At 35.9% G+C, this 23,562-nt stretch overlaps 1 protein-coding gene across 14 annotated transcripts in view; it reads left to right on the top strand.

Annotated features, from left to right (window-relative positions):
- GPHN (gephyrin) overlaps positions 1 to 23,562 on the top strand; it is a 624,049-nt gene that overhangs the window by 523,166 nt on the left and 77,321 nt on the right. For 9 of the 14 annotated variants that reach the window (XM_064571194.1, XM_064571189.1, XM_064571195.1 and 6 more), the window contains 5 exons: positions 415 to 507; positions 10,595 to 10,650; positions 15,971 to 16,090; positions 17,627 to 17,685; positions 18,942 to 19,095. In XM_064571194.1, the coding sequence (XP_064427264.1) occupies positions 415 to 507; positions 10,595 to 10,650; positions 15,971 to 16,090; positions 17,627 to 17,685; positions 18,942 to 19,095 (482 nt within the window). Of the gene's footprint in view, positions 1 to 414; positions 508 to 10,594; positions 10,651 to 15,970; positions 16,106 to 17,626; positions 17,686 to 18,941; positions 19,096 to 23,562 lie in introns of all 14 variants that reach the window. The other 5 variants (XM_064571187.1, XM_064571182.1, XM_064571190.1 and 2 more) reach the window with 1 other exon arrangement.

Genomic DNA, 23,562 nt, shown 5'->3' on the forward strand with positions numbered 1-23,562 from the left:
TAAACATGTGCATAAAGATTTATCTATTTTCTTAGGATAGATTTCTAGAAGTGAAATTACCAGATCAACAAATATGAAAATGTTCAAGAATTGGCTTTTTAAAGGAAGTCTTCTTTGGGTTGTTAAAGGATTAATGACACAACAAATTGAACACATGTTTGATGACTGTGTAGCTGCTCATATTCAAATAATCTCTGCAAGCATAACTATTAATTGACTGAATCTAATCTTTCATTTCAGACACAAGGATACATCTCTTCCTTCTGTCTTCAACTCCTTGGGATAGAAATCAGGAGGTCTGACTGAGCCCATGTATAAGCTTTGTCAGACAGGCACTTATCCACCTTGTTTATGACTGCCTGTTTAACCCATTGCTCTCAAAATCAATATTTTTCTTATTTTCTCTTTTTTCAGATGGAATGGGGAGAGTCCTTGCTCAAGATGTATATGCAAAAGACAACCTACCCCCCTTTCCAGCATCAGTAAAAGATGGCTATGCTGTCCGAGGTAAATATATTGTGACTTTGAGTATCATCGTACTCACACTGTATTTTTTTTTTTTTCAGATATTTTGCTCAGCCTAGGCACCCAATGAGTTTTACACTTTTTTCCTGCCTGGTTATCAAAATAATTTTATTCATAGATAACAATCTGGATTAAAACTTTTCAGTGAAAGTACTGTCATTACTTGAAAATGTTTGTTGACAAATGTGTAGAAATTGATAGAAACACTGTACCATAATTTATTCTTTTGACCTCTCTACATACCAGGTAGCAGACAGTCTTGGTCTGGAAGTTTTCCATGTTTTCTAGTTGAAAACATTTATGTGGTCCAAAAAAGAAGAGCAGATTCCCAACACAGGAATCATGTAGGGTGGGCTTTTCTTCTGTTTTAAACTCAAACATCAATAAGGGCTTCATAAAAAGCAAGCACAGGGAAACCCTCTAATTCCCTGGAAGAGCTGTATTTCAAAGCTCTGAAACCTCCTATGGTACCAGCAGCTCATACCTGTGGAGTTCCCTGAGATTGCATAAAGGTTAAAAGCATATACTAAATAGCAATTGCCTGCTTAAAGTCTAATCTAAGAACCCAAAATGAAATGCAATGGAATTACTTAGAAACTATTATTGGTTATTAACTCAAGGCTGATACCATTGAAGAAATGTCTAAAAACATTTCCCAGCTTATCAGAGCTGTTAAGAAGGCCAGTTCCTTTTTAATGGTTCTTTAGGGAGTCTCTAACTTGTTTGTTGTTGTTTTTACTCTATCTAGCCATTGAAATAATTTCATTTTTATAATTAAATATATTCATTCATCTCCTCCATGTCCCATCACGATTTCTTAGTGGTATCTTTTTGTGTTGGAGGCACTATAGCAAATGGTTATGGTTATGGGCTTTGAAAAGCGAAGTAAGGGTGATCTGGATCCCAGTACTAGTTACACCTTTATAACTTTGAGCAAATTACTTAAACTTTTTGAGCTTCAGTTGTCTCATCTGTAAAATGATGATAATTATAACAATACTTATCCCAACAAGTTGTGAGGATTGAATGAGACCCTAGAAAGCCTTAGTAAATTATCTGGCACCAAAAATAAGCACTCAGTAATTGTCTTATAAAATGTTTGATAATGGTAACTATTATTATCACTATCATTATGATAAGCACATTTCCATAGATCATTTCTGAAAAAAAAGGTTAACATTTATTTGAATTGTTACTCTCCTATTCTATGTAAATAAAGTGGTAGAAAGATTAATTTCTACTAGTGTATTCTTTCTTGGGGATACTATTTTGGATGTATCTCATTCAGCTTGATCTCACTAAATTAGAGTATTTCTGAAAACATGAATAACAAATCCCCAGTAGCTCTTATGATTTTTTTCTTCCAAACTTATTCCTTCTACAGTGCTTATTATAATGAATATTGTCCAGAAAGAAAATTATTTCAATCTTCTGATAGCTTCATTGGCTCTTCTTGTTTTTTGTTCTCCAACTAAAATTTCAGTTCTGGCACCTGGGTGGCTCAGTCGCTAAGCGTCTGCCTTCGGCTCAGGTCATGATCCCAGGGTCCTGGGATCGAGCCCCGCATCGGGCTCCCTGCTCAGCAGGAAGCCTGCTTCTCCCTCTCCCACGTCCCCTGCTTGTGTTCCCTCTCTCACTTTGTCTCTCTCTGTCAAATAAATAAATAAAATCTTTAAAAATAAATAAATTAACTAATTAAATAAAATTTCAGTTGTTTTGAATTTATAATTGGTAGCCATATAGGATTACTATAAAATGAAAAAGAAGTCTTACTTCCAGAGTAGAATAGACAACTTTAGCAAATGAAATACCAAAGGGATAAAAAAGTCTATTTTTTACATTCTTGGTAATATAAAGAAGGAGAAAGGGAGAAAATAAATTATTTGAGACAATTATTCTCAAACAGAATGTTGTTCTGTGATTTTTGCATGAAATAGCAGCAGCTCAATAAAAAGAAACTATTGCTCTTAGCTTTTCTAGTTGCCAAAAAGAGTGATTAGCCTACATGAGCCCTAGAAGAGCCTTTCTGCTACCATAGAATCTACCAAAGAAATTTTATATAAAATTACCATCTGATATCTTATTTATTCTTTTGTTTTGAAATGGTGGTGTTTTTAGCTATTTCACACACACACACAAATAAAAAACATCTAACATCTCACAATATAAAACGTTCCAACAGACTATTACACAGCTTGTTCACATTATTTCTTTCCTGTGAAGTGTTGCTATCTCCAAGATACAGAATATATAACAGAGACATAATACATAACAGATAACCATTATGGATATGGTTAAATCTCAAAAGTGGGAATGTTTGCTGTGTCTGTGTATATATACCAACATCATAATTAAGGCAGCAGAAGCCATCGATGAACAAAGAGGCGTGGTCCCAGTCTTTTCTGTGTTAGACACTGCCCACAGGCAGTGTTTGGTAAAGAACATCCTTGAAGCTGTTGTGGCTCTCTACTTCGTGTACCTTCTCTCCACCCTTGTCTTCCTTTACTCCCATTCCTTTCTCCCCACTCCCTTTATTTTCCCTTTTTTCTTCTCCTCTGCCTTTGCCGTAGGCCTTCCAGTAATAACCAGTGGCACCTGTGAGCATTGCTAACCCTGTAGGTGTAAAGAGGTTGCTAACTTGCTCTGGATCACTAAGCATTAGCCAGTATCCTTCAGAAACATGTGGCATAACACTCCAAACCAGTTGGAGGATCACTTGCTTTAAGGTATGTGGGTTGAAAAATCAAGACAGTAAAAAATGACTGAGCAAATAAGAAATAAGAACGGCTTTAAAAAAAGAAAGAAAGAAAAAATAGAGTTTAAAGAGTTTAAAGAAGGCAGGAATCAAGTAATCATGATATAATAGGAAGACCTGTAACCTAATAAACCTAAAACTGCATTCAGGATGGAATGAACTTTTTTTTTTTGTAAAAGAGAAAGGGAAAGATTTATTTTGGGTGCTGACAGAGGGAGAAGGTGACAGGCTCAAGTCTTAACAATTGACCTCTCCCAAGGATGGAATGAATTTGAAAGATAAAATGAAAGTAGCATGTTATCACTTAATTAAGATCAATACAATACTTTTATTAATATTTTTGAAGAGTTATTTCTCCCTTCACACTGATTAAGCTCATCATCTCGATGCATTTCCACCTTCCCCTAGAGATATGGATGCCTATTATCTCACAGTTTTTTTGTAGATGTTAATAAAGGCAAAAGTACCTCACATCCCAAATTCAGCTTTCTTAAAACTTTTCAATTCAAAAGGCATATTATCCCTTCCAGAACTTGTTTTACAGAGATGATTTAGAAAGAGGGAAAAGTCTGAACAAGCCACTAATTATTTTGAGAACCACGTGTAACAAACAATTCTGGAAGGATATAAGACAAATCTTTGCCACTGGGGTAAAGTAAATTTTAAATTTTTCTTTTTTACGTTCTGAATGAAATACATACTTATGAAAAATACAGAAAATTAAAAAGAACATTTTAAAATTACCCATTATCTCACTGCCTAGCCACTATTAACATTTTGTGTACTTCCTCCCAGTTGGTTAAAGTGCATACTAAAATTCAGTATCACCTCTTTGATTTAGAGCTTTTGTTCTTTTACAAAAGCCATGTTCTGGGTTTCTATTTCTTCCACCTAAATCCCTGGCCACAGCTGGTTTTCCATTTGATAACCTGTTGCCTTTCACTATAAGTCACTCTGGATAAAGAAGAGGGCCTTATGATGTGGGAATATTACTCAAGTGAACAGAGATATTTGAATTAATTAATTTTGGTCAATTCCAAAAAACTTAAAATACTGTATTTAAGGAAATAGTATCTCTTTTCCCAATACTAACAATAAATGGGCATTTTTTTCCTGGAAGATGATGGTAAAAAATTCAAAATGCTTGCTCACTCACCTGTCCTACTCTTAACTTCCTGCTTTCCATAAGAAAAAGCCACAGATTTAAAATTCCAAACAACTCACCTGATTTAATTCCTCAGTATAATTGCAGCAAGTATTAATCCTGCTGTGCTAGTCTTATCACCTTCCCTTGCCCCACCCAACACTTTCTATAATCTTAATTTCAGTATACACATAAATACTACTACCCTGTTGCCTATTATCAAGTCTTAGACAGTTTGGTTCCATAATTAATTCTTAATCCCTCTGTCTGATTATTCTGTCAAAGATATTTCCTAGGACCTCTGAAAGTTATGCCATCTCTATAGTCTCAGTTTATTCAATCCTACCATGGAAATGTCAAAACTCTTTATTATTGAAAATACATATAGCTAAAAAGTGTCTCAAGAGGCATAAAAGGAGTTCCCATATGGCTGGAAAATGAAAATGAAAGATAGTTCTATGGTAAAGGGCTCAAGGAAGATCATTGCCACAATAAATAGTTATCTAATGGTATTCATTTAAAAATGATATGATCTTTAAATAAACAGGTGAAGAAGACTAAAGTGTTTTCTGGACATTAAAAAAAGAAGGTAGAAGTGGGAGCAACTTCAGGGTCTAGCATTGAGCATTATGAATCAGTTATATAATGCATTTGCTGCATTATATAATTTGGTTTATATTGGTTTTTATCACTTCCTTCAAATTAAATTCTACAATTACAAAAAAGAAAAGAAAACTCATTAAGAGAAATTTCTAAATGTGGGGAGAGGGGGTTCTAAGCCTCTACAGTAATCCTTGGAATCCATCCATCTTTTCTAATGGCATACTGTGGCTTACTTAGTTTCTTTCTTTCCAAGCTTTAGATTCATGTGCAAACATACCTCCACTTCTGCTCCTTCCCACCCAAGCTTGTAGAATTCATCTTAAAAATGGCAACTTTTCTTTTACCTGTCTCTTTAATAGATATTTTAAAATAAATATCAGCAAGTTAGATAGATCATTATTTTTCTGTCTTTTTAAGAAATAGTGAGCCTTGTGATAATGTAAAATCAGGATTTCTGTTGTAGTTCACTAATTTTTTACTCCTTATGTTTTCTTTAAGTCTGAATTTGTCTATATTCAATTCACTCTTAGAGTGCTCTGCTCCTCAAAAAGGGTAGTTCATTAACCAGCACCATCAACATCAGCTTGTTCGAAATGTAGAACCTCAAGCCTTATCCCGACCTAGTGGATCAGAATCTGTGTTTTAACAAGATCTCCAGGTGATTTGTATGCACATTGAGGGTTGAGAAGTACTGTTATAAAGGAAATAATAAAAACAACTTCTCTCTTGCTACCAAGAGCCTTCTATAATGTGGTTTGACTGAGCCTTCTTTAGCTAGCAATATAGAGACATGTTTCCCAGATAGAAATTTTCAGGGCAAGGTGAAGAACATAGTGTAAGTGAGCACATATTCTCTCTCCAGTCAGTGTACCTTTCCTCCTTAGACTCATTTAAGGACTCTTTCAGATGTTGGCCTTCTTGACACTCTATAGCAGACTTGCCCCAAATGATCTCCAGCCACTCATTATTCAGTGACATTTATTTGGAGCATTTGTGCACAATATTGATATAAGGCATTTTGAGTGTAGGTGTATTTGCATGTGTCGGAAGCAGGAGACAGGAAGAAGGTTGAAGAGCAGAGGGTTTCAAAAAAGAAATAAATGGGGCACCTGGGTGGCTCAGTCGGTTAAGCGTCTGCCTTCGGCTCAGGTCGTGATCCCAGGGTCCTGGGATTGAGTCCTGTATCAGGCTCCCTTCTCCTCGGGGAGCCTGCTTCTCCCTCTGCCTCTCTCTCTCTCTCCCCCCGCCCCCACGTCTCTCATGAATAAATAAATAAAATCTTTAAAAAAAATAAAGGAAGTGATCCTTGTATCTAAGGAGCTCGTAATCTAGCTGAAGAAATAAAGCATACACATTTTTGAAATTATTCAAGAAAACTTAGAAAACACAATACTAATATGTACAAATCAGTTTACAAACTCCCCACCTAAGTATTATGGAAATGCCAAATTCATTTCTTTATTCTTTTAACAAATATTTATTGAAAATCAGTGATAAGCTAGGCACTATTCTATATCCGAATTATTATATAAAATTAACCAGAGCAGTCTTTCTAAACATTCTAAAGACAGTCAATGTTGACTCACATTTGAAAACTATATACATAAACCAGCAGGAAATGGAAGGCATTCAAAATGTAGCATTTTGTGTTGAGAAATATTATTTATTTGTTCATGTATGCATGCATCCTTCTAAATAGATTCTTAGAAGCCATATTCATTTATTGAACATTTTTAATACTTCACATATTGAAATTTTATTGAATACCTATTATGCAGAAAGTGCTACGGATTCCCCTGAGACAAATAAGCAAATAATTGCAAATAATTAAAAAGCCATAATTAGGGTTATTTAGGGAATACGCTGGGGAAACAAAAGAGAAAGTAGCTGACTCTTGAAGGAAGAGGAGTCAGGTATGACTTCATAGAAAAGGTGACACTTGAGCTGAGTCTTAAAAGCTAAGAAGTCTTTAATCAGAAGGCACAGATTAAAAAAAAGGACACTCCGAGCAATGAAAGTAACATATATTATGGAGCTGAAATATGAGTCATCTTGGTATTCTCAGGGAGCTACAGTTCTAGAAATTGAGAGTGGCTAGGGCATAACATATAAGGAAGATATGAACCAGAGGCCTTTGCACATAGGTGAAGATCTTTAGATGGAGCATTTCCACTTCATATTTCTCCTTCTCCCTCCCTCCTTCCTTCCTTCCCTCCCCCTCTTCTTTTCTCTCTCTCTCTCACACACTCACATACCCCTTTTGCCTACTTACCTTTTATTCATCCTTCATATTCAAACCAGAAATCGTTTTATCAAGGTGGCTTTCCCTGACCCTCCAGTATACTTCAGGCACTTTCATTGTATGATCTCATAAAATTATATTCCTTTCCTTTAGAATGGTTTTCATAATTTGCATTTATATATTCATTAGTGTGATTATTTGATTAATATCCATCTCCTCCACTACATCAATGGCTTTAACCCCACCCATAAGAAGACACACATTAAATACATTATACACACACATATAACATATATAACATGGGGCGCCTGGGTAGCTCAGCCTTTAGGCATCTGCCTTTGGCTCAGGTCATGATCCCAGGGTTCTGGGATCGAGCCCCACATCAGGCTCCCTGCTCTGCGGGAAGCCTGCTTCTCCCTCTCCCACTGCCCCTGCTTGTGTTCCCTGTCTCGCTGTGTCTCTCTCTGTCAAATAAATAAAATCTTAAAATATAAATATATAACATATACAATATATAAATGTACCTATGTACACATATAAATAAAAATAAGTTTCATGAAACAATATTCATCCTTACCATGTGTGATGAAATATATTTCTATTCATTCTCATTTTAAAAATTGTTTACAAGTTTACTTTACAGTCCACCTCCATATTTGGTCCAGATTTTGAAAAACATCACAGCTGCATTAGAATAGAAACCATGTGTGCTGGTTTTACTCCATTCTGTCCCAGCATCTGATATGACACTTAAGACATAGAACACTGTATAGAAATTTAGTGAATGAATGAAAGAATTAAAAAGCTTTAAAAGATATTATTTTTAAAGTATTATCCCAATTTTTATCAACAAGAAAACTGAAGTTTAGAGAAAGGCTTAATAATTTGCTGAGGCAAGGGAAACATAAGCAAAAATGAACTATTGGGACTTCATCAGGATAAAAAGTTTTTGCACAGCAAAAGAAACAGTCGACAAAACTAAAAGACAACCTACGGAATGGGAGAAGATATTTGCAAATGACTTATCAGATAAAGGGCTAGTATCCAAGATCTATAAAGAACTTATCAAACTCAACACCCAAAAACCAAAAAATCCAGTCAAGAAATGGGCAGAAAACATGAACAGACATTTCTCCAAAGAAGACAAACAAATGGCCAACAGACACATGAAAAAATGCTCAACATCACTCGGTATCAGGGAAATGCAAATCAAAACCACAATGAGATACCACCTCACACCAGTCAGAATGGCTAAAATTAACAAGTCAGGAAACAACAGATGTTGGTGAGGATGTGGCAAAAGGGAAACCCTCTTGCACTGTTGGTGGGAATACAAACTGGTATAGCCACTCTGGAAAACAGTATGGAGGTTCCTGAAAAAGTTAAAAATAGAGCTACCCTATGACCCAACAATTGCACTACTAGGTATTTACCCCAAAGATACAAATGTAGTGATCCGAGGGCGCCTGGGTGGCTCAGTTGGTTAAGCGACTGCCTTTGGCTCAAGTCATGATCCTGGAGTCCCTGGATCGAGTCCCGCATCAGGCTCCCTGCTCGGTGGGGAGTCTGCTTCTCCCTCTGACCCTCCCCCCTCTCATGTGCTCTCTCTCATTCTCTCTCTCTCAGATAAATAAAATCTTAAAAAAAAAAAACAAATGTAGTGATCCGAAGGGGCACCTGCGCCTCAACACTTAGAGCAGCAATGTCCACAATAGCCAAACTCTGGAAAGAGCTGAGATGTCCATCGACAGGTGAATGGATAAAGGAAATGTGTCTGTGTATATATATACACACACATTGGAATATTACTCAGCCATCAAAAAGGATGAATACTTACCATTTACATTGACGTGGAAGTGGGGGGTATTATGTCAAGCAAAATAAGTCAGTCAGAGAAAGACAGTTATATGGTTTCACTCATATGTGGAGTATAAGAAACAGTGCAGAGGATCATAGGGGAAGGGAGGGAAAACAGAATGGAAAGAAATCAGAGGGAGACAAGCCATGACAGACTCTTAACTACAGGGAACAAACTGAGGGTTGCTGGAGGGGAGGTGGGTGGGGGGATGGGGTAATTCTATATACTGTATATAGAAAAAAAATGGATAAGTTTTTCCATCTCAATTCTGAAAGTGTTTCTTCTGATTTAAAAATAAATAGTCAATGGAAATTGTAATGCACAGCTGCCTATATATTATGATTTAGAAATAGCATTTTGGCCAATTATTTTTTTTAAAAAATGCTGTATTGGGAATTAAGGGACTGTGTTTTAGTCCTAGGTCTACTACTAACAAGAACTTGTCAACCTAAGTTCCTTCATTCTGTGACTCATTTCCTTCAAACGTCAAATGTAAAAAAGAAGATATGTTCTTTCTACTCGACAGTTATTATGAAAATCAGACTGGGTGATAAATAAGAAAATAGTAAGAAATAGCTTGAAATTTGTAGAAAGTGGAAAAATATGAATATAAATAGTAATATATCAGTATAGACAGTTATATCCACGATAGTGTATACATACATCACAAATATATACCCATAGAAAGGGGGGTATTTATTTGAAGTACAGGCTAGAAGAAATAGTTCTATTTAAAAAATACAAGTATTGGGCGCCTGGGTGGCTCAGTTGGTTAAGCGACTGCCTTCGGCTCAGGTCATGATCCTGGAGTCCCTGGATCAAATCCCACATCGGGCTCCCTGCTCGGCAAGGAGCCTGCTTCTGCCTCTGACCCTCCCCCCTCTCATGTGCTCTCTCTTTCTCATTCTCTCTGTCTCAAATAAATAAATAAAATCTTTTAAAAAAAAATACAAGTATTTGGGGTTCCTGGGTGGCTCAGTCATCTGAGCTTCTGACCCTTGTTTTCAGCTCAGGTCGTGATCTCATGAGTCATGATCTCATGGGTGGTAGGATCAGCCCACATCAGCCTCTCAGCAGGGAGTGCGCTTGAAGATTCTCTTCCTCTGCCACTCCCCCCACTCTCACATGCTCTCTCTCGCTCTTTCTCTCTCTCATTTAAATAAATTAATCTTTGAAAAAAATTAAAAGTACAAGTATCAAATTATGGAGCAACAGGAAGACCATCTCCAGTGACACCCAAGAAACAGCATGATTAGAATCATTTCTACTGGTACTTCTGAATGGTGGATACAAAGATCAAACCAGTAGTAATAACGCCATTATCTGGTCTAGGAGATCAGAAAAGTATTCATTTTCCTGAAGCTTTATCTGATCATTTGAGTCAAATTTTTAAATTCCAACACTAGATCCTTATTCCTTGCTATAGGTCCATTTTGATGTTTGTTCTTGGTTCTGTTCACCTCACAGCTGCTGATGGTCCAGGAGATCGTTTCATCATTGGGGAATCCCAAGCTGGTGAGCAGGTGAGATTCATAGGCCTGAAAGGCCCTGAAGATTTCAGTTTCATGGACTTTTAGCATTGAATTCTAACCTTCTACCATCATTGTAATGGAAATACTAGAGATGAATTAGACAGGTTATCAAAGAGATTAAAGGAGGTTCCCATGAGAAAGAGCCAAAATAATTATTTTTTAACCGAAAGAAATCTGCATCTTTTAATATACAGCATGGTATTTTTGGTATGTTTCACAGACATACCCCACAAACATTTTCCAGCCCTATTATTAGATAATTCTTTCTTCCTATATAAACATTAATGTTCTGAATAGATCTATAGTTTCTAGGTGATCTTCTCAGACTTTTCTCCAACCTGTGTTACAAACAGGAAAAATTAGAAGAAGCCAATTATTTAACCACTCAAGCTAATCACTTAGATTAGCTTTGCTCACTAGGGCTAGCCAGTGAACAGGTATATATATATTTCTATTAAGAAATGAAGCACTAATGGGCCATAGAAGTCCTCTTATTTAATGCTTTTGAGACTAGTAATTGGCCATTTAATTGGAAACAAGTGGAAAATTATTTTATATTTTTAAGATAAATGTAAGTTTAACTTAAATGAACATTTATTTGTCAATAATTTGATGGAGAGCTAATACTTTTATTTTAACAAGTATCTACTATTTCAATTTCTATCTGGCCTTTCTTACATAAATCACACCCAAAAGCACTTACATGATTTCCAGTTTTGGTCTTTAAAGTGGTAAAAAAATTAAGGACATTTGCAAAGTATCTAAGTATAGAATCCTTCTAGATTTTTATTGTGTTTTTACAATTTTTACAGCTACTTTACCCACACTTAATTTGACAGTTGTTTTTGGCAAAATGTTTTAATTGAGTTTTTCCAAAGGTTTAACTTAATTTTTCTAGGAAAAAAAATTTTTTTCACACTCATATGTCATTAATTTATGTAATATTTATTTAAATTACATAATTCAGTAGCAACTGCTGCCACAAACTGGCACAAACAAGTTTGGGAAGAAACTCAATTGAACTGTAAAGCAGTACTTTACAATTATACAAGAGTCTAACAGCCTCAAACTTAAACAGTGCTGTAAGCATCTTTATGTTTAAGAGGAAATAGAGAGCATATGTTAATCCAGTGAATTTTGAAGGTTGGTTAAAAGAGCTCTTGCCTTATTAAATAGAACCAGAAGAAGACCAAGATACTTTTTTCCTCTGCTACTACCCAACATTCATAAGCATTATAAAAAAATAAAGGAGGATATGAATGAATGAATGTGGAGGTTTGGGCAAAAGCTATGTCCCATGCCTTTTCTTCCTTGGCTTAGTATGTACTCCCATATGTACTGAAAATATGGAAAAGTTAAGGACATATATAGGAGAAGTATGGTGCCCATGTTGGTGACCCCAGGATGAGGCTACCTCATCCCTACATCCAAGCATTGAAGAGAACTGTGGATAGATCTCTGAAGCCAAGCCTGGCACTATAGTGATTAGGTGCTGTACACAGGCTGATTTAAATCCTCATGACTGTTTTCCTGACAAAAAGAACAGCTAGGCCTGGGTCCCTTTTTTATAAATGACTTGTATTATGACCTCATAATTTACTTGACTTCTTGATATGTATTTCAATCAGTGTTGGTTATCTAAAGCATCCATTTGTATAACAAGGCCACAAAGTACCAATTATTCTAGGTCTCTGGTCTTCAGTTGAGTCTATCTAATAACACTTATCAAACATACCTACTATGTGTACCAAGCACTGTGTTGGGTTCTAGGGATATAAAGTAGATTAAGATATGATTTCTACTCTTAAGGAGTTTACATCTAGTTAAAGAGACAGACAACTAAATATATTAAGTGTTAAACTAATGCTATCAGTCATGTACTATGCAGGATAATAGGGAGGTTGAGCATTTCATCCTACCAGGATTAAGAAAATAACATTGGAGCTGGACCTAAGAGGATTTTACAAAAACAGAAATGAGAAAAGTACATTCCAGGCCAAGAGAACAGTATAAATCAAGACACAGAGGTGTTTTAAAAAATTGCATGGAGTGTTTAAGAAACTGCAAATAGTTCGTGGTAGTCAAAGCCTAGTATAAATAGGTAGATAGGTAACAGATTAATAAGTGCCTTGTGGTCTTCTTAAACCTTATTTACTAGTTAAGACTTCCAACTGTACTAGAGAACTAGGAACACAAGAAAAGTCATGAAACTTAAAAGTTGCTAACTTCTTGTAAGGTCGATGGGAAAAAAAGATGAAAACTATACAAGAAAATGGGGTTTCTCTTCAAATTATCTGTGATGTCCTTTATCTATAACTAAGGTATCATACAGACTTTATAGCAATCTCAGAGATCTTAAAAGAGCCAAATTGCTCACTTATTGAAAGTACATATGCTTGAGAATTAGGTGCCATTGCATACACTGAGATAGTGATTTACAAAATGCTTTTATGGTGTACCAAAATACTTGACTTTAAATCACTTATAGTTTGGTCCTATTGATTAGCACTGGACACTGTCAAAGAAAATATTACATGATTATAAAGTGCTGTCATTGGGCAAATTTCAAAAAAACCCAACACCTCCATTAAGGAAAAATCAAGATTTTAACCATTTTTACTTTATATAAAACATATAAGGTATAGCAATAAAAAAAGAATGAGTTACTCTTAAAGAATTGTTACTCTTAACAATCTAAAGGAAGTACTTCATGTATTCCTAGAGTTTTTCAACTGATTCCATTCAATTGAGGTTTATATGTTTACTCTAAGTGGATATATATATATATATCCAATAATATCTTTTACATTGGCTCTCATCTAAGTGAGCTGGTAGGAAGTCTTCACATATCAGATTTACTAATCTTAGAGAGGAGTCAAATTTTTTGTTCAAAAATCACACGAAAACACTTCTTAAGAGTTGATTTAAAACAAATAGAGAAAATTACAGGTACAACCACAATAAAACTTAAAGTAAATTTACAGAATATGGTACATTGAACATGACTAAATTGAGGCAGGGCTCCAGACTAAGACACTTCAGCTTAAGAAGCAACTGCCCTGAAACTCACTTTAGGATTCGCTTTCTGCCTTAGCCAAAAAGGCACTTTCAGCAAAAGAAGGGCCTGTTTAGACCTATATTAAATATCTTTGTTCCATAGGCTCTAAAGATAGTTTCAGTATTAGTACCTCTATTAAAAAATACATATATCAAAACTAATGCTTTTCATCAAAAATCACTGCACTGCAAAATGGCCATCTATAGTACATTAAGAGATGTCCTGGACAATGAGTAATATTGAGGTTGAATTTTCTTTTTTAATTTTAATGCTTTGGGCCCTAAACTTTTCATATGAAACCCTATGCAGCATCTTGGTAGAAAATTACATAAAAATGTAACCATTCCGAAAGCCTGTAATGTCTTTTATTCAAGTAGCTGAATAAGGAAATATAAGATACATAGCTCAATGCCAGAGCTGATCCCAAGAATCTCTTTTGTCAATAGCTGTGGGAGAAAAGCAGGGAGAACACTGGAGTTTTAAGCCAAGAAGGATGGAATACTTCATGTAGTTGTCACCTAATGAGATCATACATGTTCATTCATTCATTCTAGACACCAACTTTGTGCTAGACACGTTCTAGGCTTTGGTATGAAAGAAATAAATATTTCTGGAAAAGGAGTGATTAAAGGGACTATATCCAAGAAATAGATTAAGGGAAACCAACAAGGGAATGTTAAGCACCCGGGTACTAACAGTGACACTCCATTACCAACCACCTCTAGGTCTAAAGGGGCAAAGGGAAAGAGTGGTACCTGGACCTGAGGAGATTCATAGCTATGAGATAGGGCCACCCAATAGGAGTTGTGACCCTCAGTAATAAAGATGATATAGCCATCACCAAACTGCAGCCCAGCAGGGAAAGAGCAAGCAGAATGAAAACCCTACTTTTCCTTTTGTCTTACCCTCTAATCTCTTGTTGACCACTCCCATTGGTTGAACCTAATCAGCAGCCAGAGTGATGGGAACCTGGATGAAGCAGTCCATAGAGGTCAGCCTCTGGGCCATAGCACAGGATAGAAAATGAAGATGTGATCTGGAGAGGCAAACAAAAAATAAGACAAATCCCTGTCTTTGTAGGGCTTATATTCTAGACTTTAACAGTGCACTTAACTCTGTATCTAGTATAAATTGAAGGGTTTGATCATTTTAGCTATTGGTGGTATTGTTTACAGCAATAATATTATTGAAAAAAGATTTTTAAGGCTGTTCTAATAAATTTCCTGTTTTGCTTTGTACATCCAGTAGAGGGGTATTTTTCCTTAACCATTCCCTAAAAATTGTTAATGTGGTAGAAAATATATAACATAAAATGTACCATCATAACCATTTTTAAGTGTACAGTTCAGTAATGTTAAGTCTATTCACATTGTTGTGACCTAAGATTTTAAATACTTAAGCAGATATCTTTGGAAAGATCTCTTTTTTATCGGGAAATTAATATTATCTCAGAATTCTCTTTTAGGGGAAATTTGAAGCATTCCTTTTCCCAACTGTGACCTAAATCATTGGCCTATGTGTCCAAATCAAACCTATCAAATAGATCTTACAGAAATATGTTTTTCTCTATGCTGAGAGAAGTTTGCAGGTCAGGTCCTGGGGTCAGTCTCCTGTACCATCTGTACGACAGCTCAGATAATGAAAATCTTGGATATAGTGTTTAATCATTACAGACACTGGAATCATTTTGAATTACTTAATTACATTTCTAGACTTTTATTATTGAAAGATGAACTAATATGTTTTAAAAGATTTTCAAGTGAAATACTTAAAATGATTTTTTACTTGCCTTTATTAAATCAAAAAGTTTAGTTAATAAAGTACTACAATTCTTAAATGTCAAAACCTGAGTAAATGACAACATGTTAATTTTTCATAATTGTCTTTCATAAAATCACGTTGTATGGCATTTTTTTTCTTAAAGATACTCAAATCACTTTACATATAGATATTAAGAAAATTCACATTATTTGAGTGAAACACAATAGTGACAATTGTAAGTGACAGTTCTTCAAAAGGAGAGCAGGGCACCAAGAAAGACATCTGTCTAATGGTCATTACCTTAAATCAAGTTAAAGCCTCTTTGGTGTAAATGCACCTGTTTGTGGGTAGTTTTAGTACATTGGACCAATGTGAATAAGAGTCTAAGATTTTCCTTTTATGGTTTGTTTCTAAAAATAATACATCTCCTGCAGACTTTTCCTTTGCAACAGCAAAGTAAATCAATTCTTTCTTACATGTTTGTATTTTCAGCCGACTCAGACAGTAATGCCAGGACAAGTCATGCGGGTTACAACAGGTGCTCCAATCCCCTGCGGTGCTGATGCAGTAGTACAAGTAGAAGATACCGAACTAATCAGGGAGTCTGATGATGTACGTCATCACCAGGTCTTACTGCTCTGTTCCTATAGCAGTATTACAAACCATGCCCATTTTCTGCAATGTTTATAAGATTAATCCGGTTGGGTTGGGTTTTTTTGTTTTTGTTTTCTCTTTTGTTTGTTTGTTCGTTTGTTTTGGTAATGTTCGGATCTTACATTGTAGTGTATGGGTCTCCAGTATATAGGAATTGCCTTATATTTGAAAATCTTTTGTTATAGGAGCTGTTTTTATGATCATTACTGTAATTTTAACAGAATTTGAACCACATTTGATCCACAAAATTTCACATGCAAACAAGGAAGGAAACTACCTCAAATAGAACAGCAGAGATATTAACTGTTGACATACCTTATAGCTGAGAAATTTGTTCATCAAGACTAGTTTCTGATAAAATGTGAAGGAGAATTTAACAAAGAATGCTTGGGCAAGTTCTTGAATATTACATTAAGCCAAGCATTTGAACCAAATAACCCTTCAACTCTGATTTTCTATAATTCAGAAAAATCTTTGCCATCAAAGGACAGCCTGGAAAACTTGAATTTATGCCAGTGCCCCCTCTCTAGTCTACACTAAAGGCTCCTGGGAATTGTCTTGGTCTAAACGGGCCTTCATCTTACTGAAACTAGTGGCAGTTACTGGAACCAGAGGGTCAGCCACTAATAAAAGAATAGTTTCAACTGATATTTTAATGACTGGCTATCTTAACTTGTTTTTTGAAGCAGTTTAAGATATTTTATGTCTTAAAAGCTAGAGCTAAAATAAATAACATTCTTCTGGGCTGCCTAAATAGTAAAATTTGGGCATGCTGAGAGACAGCCACTTCTCTTGATCTGGGATTGTCTTTTCAATCACTTTCCCACATGTAAGGCTTATAAAATTCAACTCTTGGCATACAGATCACACTGCCTGCTGTTAAAACTGTCCAACAGATTTATTGGCATCAGGGAAGCCAGCAAAGCATTGAAATCCAGAACACATGCATCCACAGACTCTGACAGATGACAAGACACAGTTCCAGTGTCACAGCCCATAAATGTAAAATTAATGATCACCATTAATTTACAGAAACCTACTACCAGGAAAACTGTAAGTCCTTCACTGAAATTTCTGCAGATATTTGGGAAACTTGGCATGATTCCTGGGAACAGAAGAGACAGGTTATCTCCATCCACATTCGATGTATCTATTAGGGTAGCCATATAGATATATCTTTTATTTTCCCTTGAGAATGCTACTTACAATATAAGATCCAGTATTTGAAGTGGTACATTTTTTAAAAGCATGAAAATTATGAAGAAAATTTTTATTTATTTACAAATAAATTTATTGGCATCAAACCTAGTTTTTCAGAAACCTGTGATAGAAATTTATCATGTTGAAAATGTGTAGCAAATGGTTGTGTTTCTCTATATTTGTATATATTCTGGGACCTATCTGATTATAAAAGCATCTGAGTAGCTAAATTGTATTGATCAAAATTCTGTTAGATTATTCTGTTTGAAATTACATGACTTGCTTTTATTATAGGGCACTGAGGAACTTGAAGTGCGAATTCTGGTGCAAGCTCGACCAGGCCAAGATATCAGGTAAATTCATAATGTATAGAATGTATAGCCAACTTTTGTTTCTACATGATCATAAATTCAAGAGAGCATGGCTATTGTAAATCCACAGCTCAGGCATTTAGCCATTAGTGTTCAGGACTTTTAACAAGTAGCAAAATGAATTTTCTTAATTCTACAGCTCATGTCTACTCTGCCTACTTTTTCATAAACATAATAAAGGCAAATGAAATAGTCAAAAGCAACATGAGAAAGAAGTAAAGTCATCCACAGTTAATCCTACTTCTAGATAATCCAAAATTATCCACCTCCACCCCTAGGTACTCCAGAATTTGGAATCAACACAGATAATCCCAGAGCTGAGTTTTTATGCAATTAGCTGATAGCCTCTCCTCCCCTGACTACCAATAAGAATAGAATAATCTGCTATTCTTTATATACAAAAATGAGACTAGTGTCTTAACATAAGGAGTGCATATATAAATTATTTTTCTTACATTGGAATACGTTTGCCCTGATCCCATCAATACTAATTTGCTCAAATGTGCTTATAACAAAGCTACAATTCTCACATCCCTATGGCAAGAAGCCAAGCTGAGTGGACTTCTGTGGCCATAGACCTGGGCCAGCCTAAGTTGTCCAAATAGAAATTACCCCTGTGACTGTAACCTCATCAGTGTTATTCTCCTCACCTCAAAGCTAACATGCTATGGACCTCTTATCATTAATGCCACTAGATATTTTCATATAAATTCTTCCCTTATATCAAAGAAAGTTTGTGGTTGGTATTTTTTGACTGTAATGTAGTACAAAGCAATTTGTAAAATAGTTTTCAAATGTGAAATAACAGGGGCGCCTGGGTGGCTAAGTCGTTAAGCGTCTGCCTTCGGCTCAGGTCATGATCCCAGGGTCCTGGGTTCGAGCCCCACATCAGGCTCCCTGCTCAGCAGGAAGCCTGCTTCTCCCTCTCCCACTCCCCCTGCTTGTGTTCCCTCTCTCGCTGTGTCTCTCTCTGTCAAATAAATAAATAAAATCTTCAAATGTGAAATAACATATTCCTCAGCAATAATGGAAATCCTATTTCTCTCTTCCATTGTGTGATTTAAATTTTTTTATTAAAAAAGCATAGAGTTTTTAGAAGCTTTTTATTTTATTATTCTGTTCCTGCCTCATCTCTTGACTTTTTTCTCTTCTTGAATGTCCTCCTTCTTTGACACTAAAGTCAGTTGAGAAAATATTATTCTTAATCACTCTGTTTATGGTTCTGCTTTGACTTTCAGACCCATCGGCCATGACATTAAAAGAGGGGAATGCGTTTTGGCCAAAGGAACCCATATGGGCCCCTCAGAGATTGGTCTTCTGGCAACTGTAGGTGTCACAGAGGTTGAAGTTAATAAGTTTCCAGTTGTTGCAGTCATGTCGACAGGGAATGAGGTAAAAAAAAAAAAAAGCGTGGGGGGGGAAGGTTGGAAGGGGGAGGTAATTGGACTTTCAGGTAAAAGTCTTTTTGACTTCTGTGTTGTAAATAGAACATTGTGGATTATAGATTTTACCACATACCTGTAACAAGGAAATAATAAATTGGCCTCAGGATAGTTCAAGTACAGAAGGTAAGAAGGAGGAAGACTAGAAATTACATATTGAGAAATGTTCCCTTCCATTGTTTAGAATAAACTATTACAACCAATGACCTTTGCACACACTCAGTACATATAAACAAAGAATGCTGACTGCTAGCTATAGATGTTCAACTATGCAAATTTAGTGCTCAGTCTATTAGGACAATGAATTCTACCTACCCTGCTGAGATGATGGGCCATCTCTGTGTGGGAAATAAATCAATGAATTGGGATACAGTGGTTAGCCCTTCATCTTCCTGGAAGTTCCATGTGATCCTTAATCACCAGGAGGAATTTGATAATCTTTTCTCTTTTTCTCCAAAGATAGCATCTCTAGTGGCATGCTTCTCAATATGTCAAATGTCATTTCAGCCCTGATTTAGGATGGGGATTTAGTCAATCTTTCTCTGAAAACTTTTGAAAAATTTCCTGTGTCATGTTTTGCTTAGGTTATACAAAAAGTCAGAGGTTCTAATCAAACTGGGAATATTGAAAAATGGATCTGCTTGTAATTCAAAGCCTAAGAACAGAATCAGAAACTATTGAGATTTTTTTAGACCTTTAGACCTTACTATTTTTTAAAAGATTAACAGGATTTCTTTTTTTTTCTCTTTTAATCTCTAATTTTATTCTGAAAATAAGCCATTTATTTGTTATCATTATTTTTAACTTCTTAAAGTCTTGGAAATGAACATTTTCAAAGGTCTTTCCATAACCCTTATAGTTCTTTTAGAAAGGGCAAAAGAAAAGAATAGAGTATTTGTTTCGCTAATGGAGAGATGAGTCAGGATTCTATACCCAGTATAGGTGTACTGGTCATTCCCTAAAACTATTGATTGACCCAAAACATTCTTTTCAATTGATCTACATAGTGAAGATTTTAATATCCCTAGGGCCAACTGACACTGTTTAGCATCAGAAAGAAATTCTAATAAACTGGTTGACTTAATGAACTATTCTTATTTGTGATATATTTATATGCTTTGTGCATCTAAGTGAGTTCATGGGGGTTGGGAAAGCTAAAGAGAATGAGCAAATTCATAAATAACTAGTTATTAGGCAATTTTGTTTAAGCTATATTTCTTGTATTCGTCCTGATGTTTTTGTAGGGCTGGACTATAGTCTCACCTATCCTTTTTAAAGCTATCATACATTCTGTATTAAAACTATTTGCTAGTGAAAAAAAAGTGATGGGGTAAGACTAGAGATGATACTTACATCATGGAATCTAAGGAAGAATTTGTAGTCCTAGTTTCCTGCCTCCATAGGCTTGATTATCCTTGGAGGGGCTTTGATAGATGCTATTTTCTGTGGCTTACTGTATTTATCATAGCTTTCCAAGGGAATAATGTTTCTAAATCTCTAAATCCACATTCTAAAATAATGTTTCTAAATCCATAATCTCTGGTTCCATATAGCTCGGCATTCCTTCCCTATTTCCATCCAAGGTTAGCTGTTATTATGACCCTCTGTGATTGTATAGTTTAGCTCAACAAATGTTTGTTGGGTACCTCTATGCCAGGCATTATACTGGAAAATGGGGATAAAAGAAATGAATAAAATATAGTATCTCTTTTGAAGGCTTGAGATCTTAGATAGACAGAAAATAATAGGAAAAAATTATTTATTTTCAGAGAGGCCAAAAGAAATTACACTTGTCTGTTAATGTGGCAAGTCTATAATTTAGTCAGTCACAGCTCAAGCTTCCCTTAAGTGCTAACTGATTTCCCCTGATATGAGTAGCTTCACATATGTCCACTTTTGAATCCAGTGTGGTATGATAGTAAGCAGAACAGTGGCCTGGGGCAACCCAAAGAATGCCATACAAGATGTCTGTGTATACTGTCTTTAAAACCTGCCCAGTATTTTGTGACTACATGTGTTTATTTGGGATGAGGGAATTATATCAAAATTGGGGAGGTACAGTTGTGAACTAAAACTAATACAGAACAGTCGATGTAGACATTGGTTTGTTTCAACAAACTGTGTATGTTAACATTCAGGTAATACCATCCAGTAATTACATAACTGTGGCATACATTTCCAACCTTGTGTATTTGTTCAATAAATATTTATTAAGCATCTATTACATGTTGGAATGCCCATCAGGGATTATGTTAACTAAAATCAGACTTATAAGATGTGAATACACTTTATCATGAACCAGTTTATTTAAAAGGATTTGAACAGGAAACTCAGTGTCCAGCAGGGCTGCATCAGACTTTCATCTTCAGTGGAACTAGTCCTCTTAGTCATCTACACAGCCATCCAAGAGCTATTCTCTTTTTTCTTCAAGTGACATTTAGGTGTAAGGGAACAAGAATTATACTGGGAGAGTATAGGAGCCACCAACTTAGAAGCATATCCTACATAAGAATCAATGTTTCTTATAACAATCTTAGACAGCTTCCAGGGTCCCTATGAGGGAAATGTCCAGATACAAGTGTCACCATATTCACAGAAGCCCAAAGCTGTCACTTCCCACTAGGTATTTATAGTTCCTTTATAGTTCCTTCTAGTCCATTTGCAAGTTACCAATCACAGATTATTTTTGCCATAAGAAATGCTGCCTAGTAACAAGCTGACATTTCATCTTTATCAAATTTCTAGGGAAACAGAACTAGAAAGTTAACCCACGCTCAGATTTGTCCTTAGAGATGGAAAAGGGTTTTGTTAACTCCTTACCCTCACATAATAGGATTCATTGGCTGTAGAAAATTAGAAAATAATAATAAAACTGACTACAAGCTATTCTGCTTTTTATCATTACCATGCGCTGGCAATTCTAAGCAAAGTCAGTGATAAAATATGCTGCACTGGCCAAACCATTTCCACCACCCCTCCCCATTTAGTATGCTACCATACTGATGCCAGGCACTGTTCTGACTGCTCAGGATATAGCAGCAAACCAGAAAAACAAATTCCTTATTCTTACAGAATTTATATTCCGATGGAGGCAGGGTAAGGGAGATAGTCAATGAACAAATAGTGGTAAGTGGTATGAAGAAAAATAAAGGATAAGATGATAAAGACTCGTAGTAGAAGAAGTATATGCCAGATATTACCTGTTGAAGCCTACCCTACATCAGCCCTTTCATACTCTCCCCTATACAATAAGACTGGAAGGCTGAAAACCCAATTTCCTGGGCTCTGTTTCCAGCTGTGGTCCTGTTAGGTTTTGTCATTGGAATGCATTAACACAATATTAGAAGTTGGAAAGAAGTTAGCAGTATAAGCTCCTCAATCCTCAGTAACATCACTTTCCCCCAGCAGCCCTAGGGACAGGGTGACTTCCTGATCATTGGAGACACACTTTTCTCCTTTTGTTTCTCCAACCCTCTCAACACATTTGTAACCAATTCCCTGTATTAAATCCTTTTTTCTTCCACTCCTCTTCATATGAAATACCTAGATGATTTGGTTTTCCTTTCCAGACCTGAGTGATAGAGTCTTCTGTTTTATATAGGGTAATCAGGCCTCACTGATGAGGCAAAATTAGAGTGGAAATCTGAAGGTACTAAGGGTGGTGCCAGCCATGTGAGGGGAATTGAGTTACAAGCAGAAGGAACAACAGAGACAGAAAAACCCTGAGGTAGGGTGTATGCTTGTCATGTTTGTGGCTGAAGTTTAGAAGGAAAGGAGCAAAGTAAAAGGAGATGAGGTTGGGGAGATAACAGAAACAAGACCATTTTATTCTAAATAGTTTTGAGAAAGGGAAACATAACATGAAACATAACGTGTCTTAAATTTTTAAATGTTTACTCTGGCTTCAATATGGCATGGCATATAGGAGAGAAAAGGAAAAAAGCAGGGAGACTAGTTAGAAAGACATATAATATCCAGCAAGAGATTTGGACCAGAGTGGTAGCAGTGGAGATGGTGAGAAATAATAAGGATATATTTTGAAGGTAAAGCCAACAAGTTTTACTGGTGAATTCAAAGTAGAATATAAAAGAAAGTGAGGAGTCAAGATAAACTCCAAGGATTTGCCCTGATCAATTCTAAGGATAGTTATCACTTACCCAGGTGAGAAAAATCAGGCAGCAGAAATCAGGCTTCTGTTTTGGACATGTTAAGTTTGATATACTTGCAGAGGAGGAAAAGATGATGGAGGAGTAGGGGACCCTATTCCAACTGGTCCCCTGAATTGAGCTGGATATCTACCAGACCACTCTGAACACCCACGAAATCAGCCTGAGATTTAAGAAGATATATCTGGATCTCTACAAACAGAACATTGTAGGCGGTTGGTTTCGAGGTATGAAGCGGGGAGCTGTGATTC

The sequence above is a fragment of the Mirounga angustirostris genome, unplaced genomic scaffold (genome assembly GCF_029215605.1).
Source record: "Mirounga angustirostris isolate CCGP_5_RB_7025 unplaced genomic scaffold, mMirAng1.0.hap1 SCAF_9, whole genome shotgun sequence".
NCBI classification, from domain to species: domain Eukaryota; kingdom Metazoa; phylum Chordata; class Mammalia; order Carnivora; family Phocidae; genus Mirounga; species Mirounga angustirostris.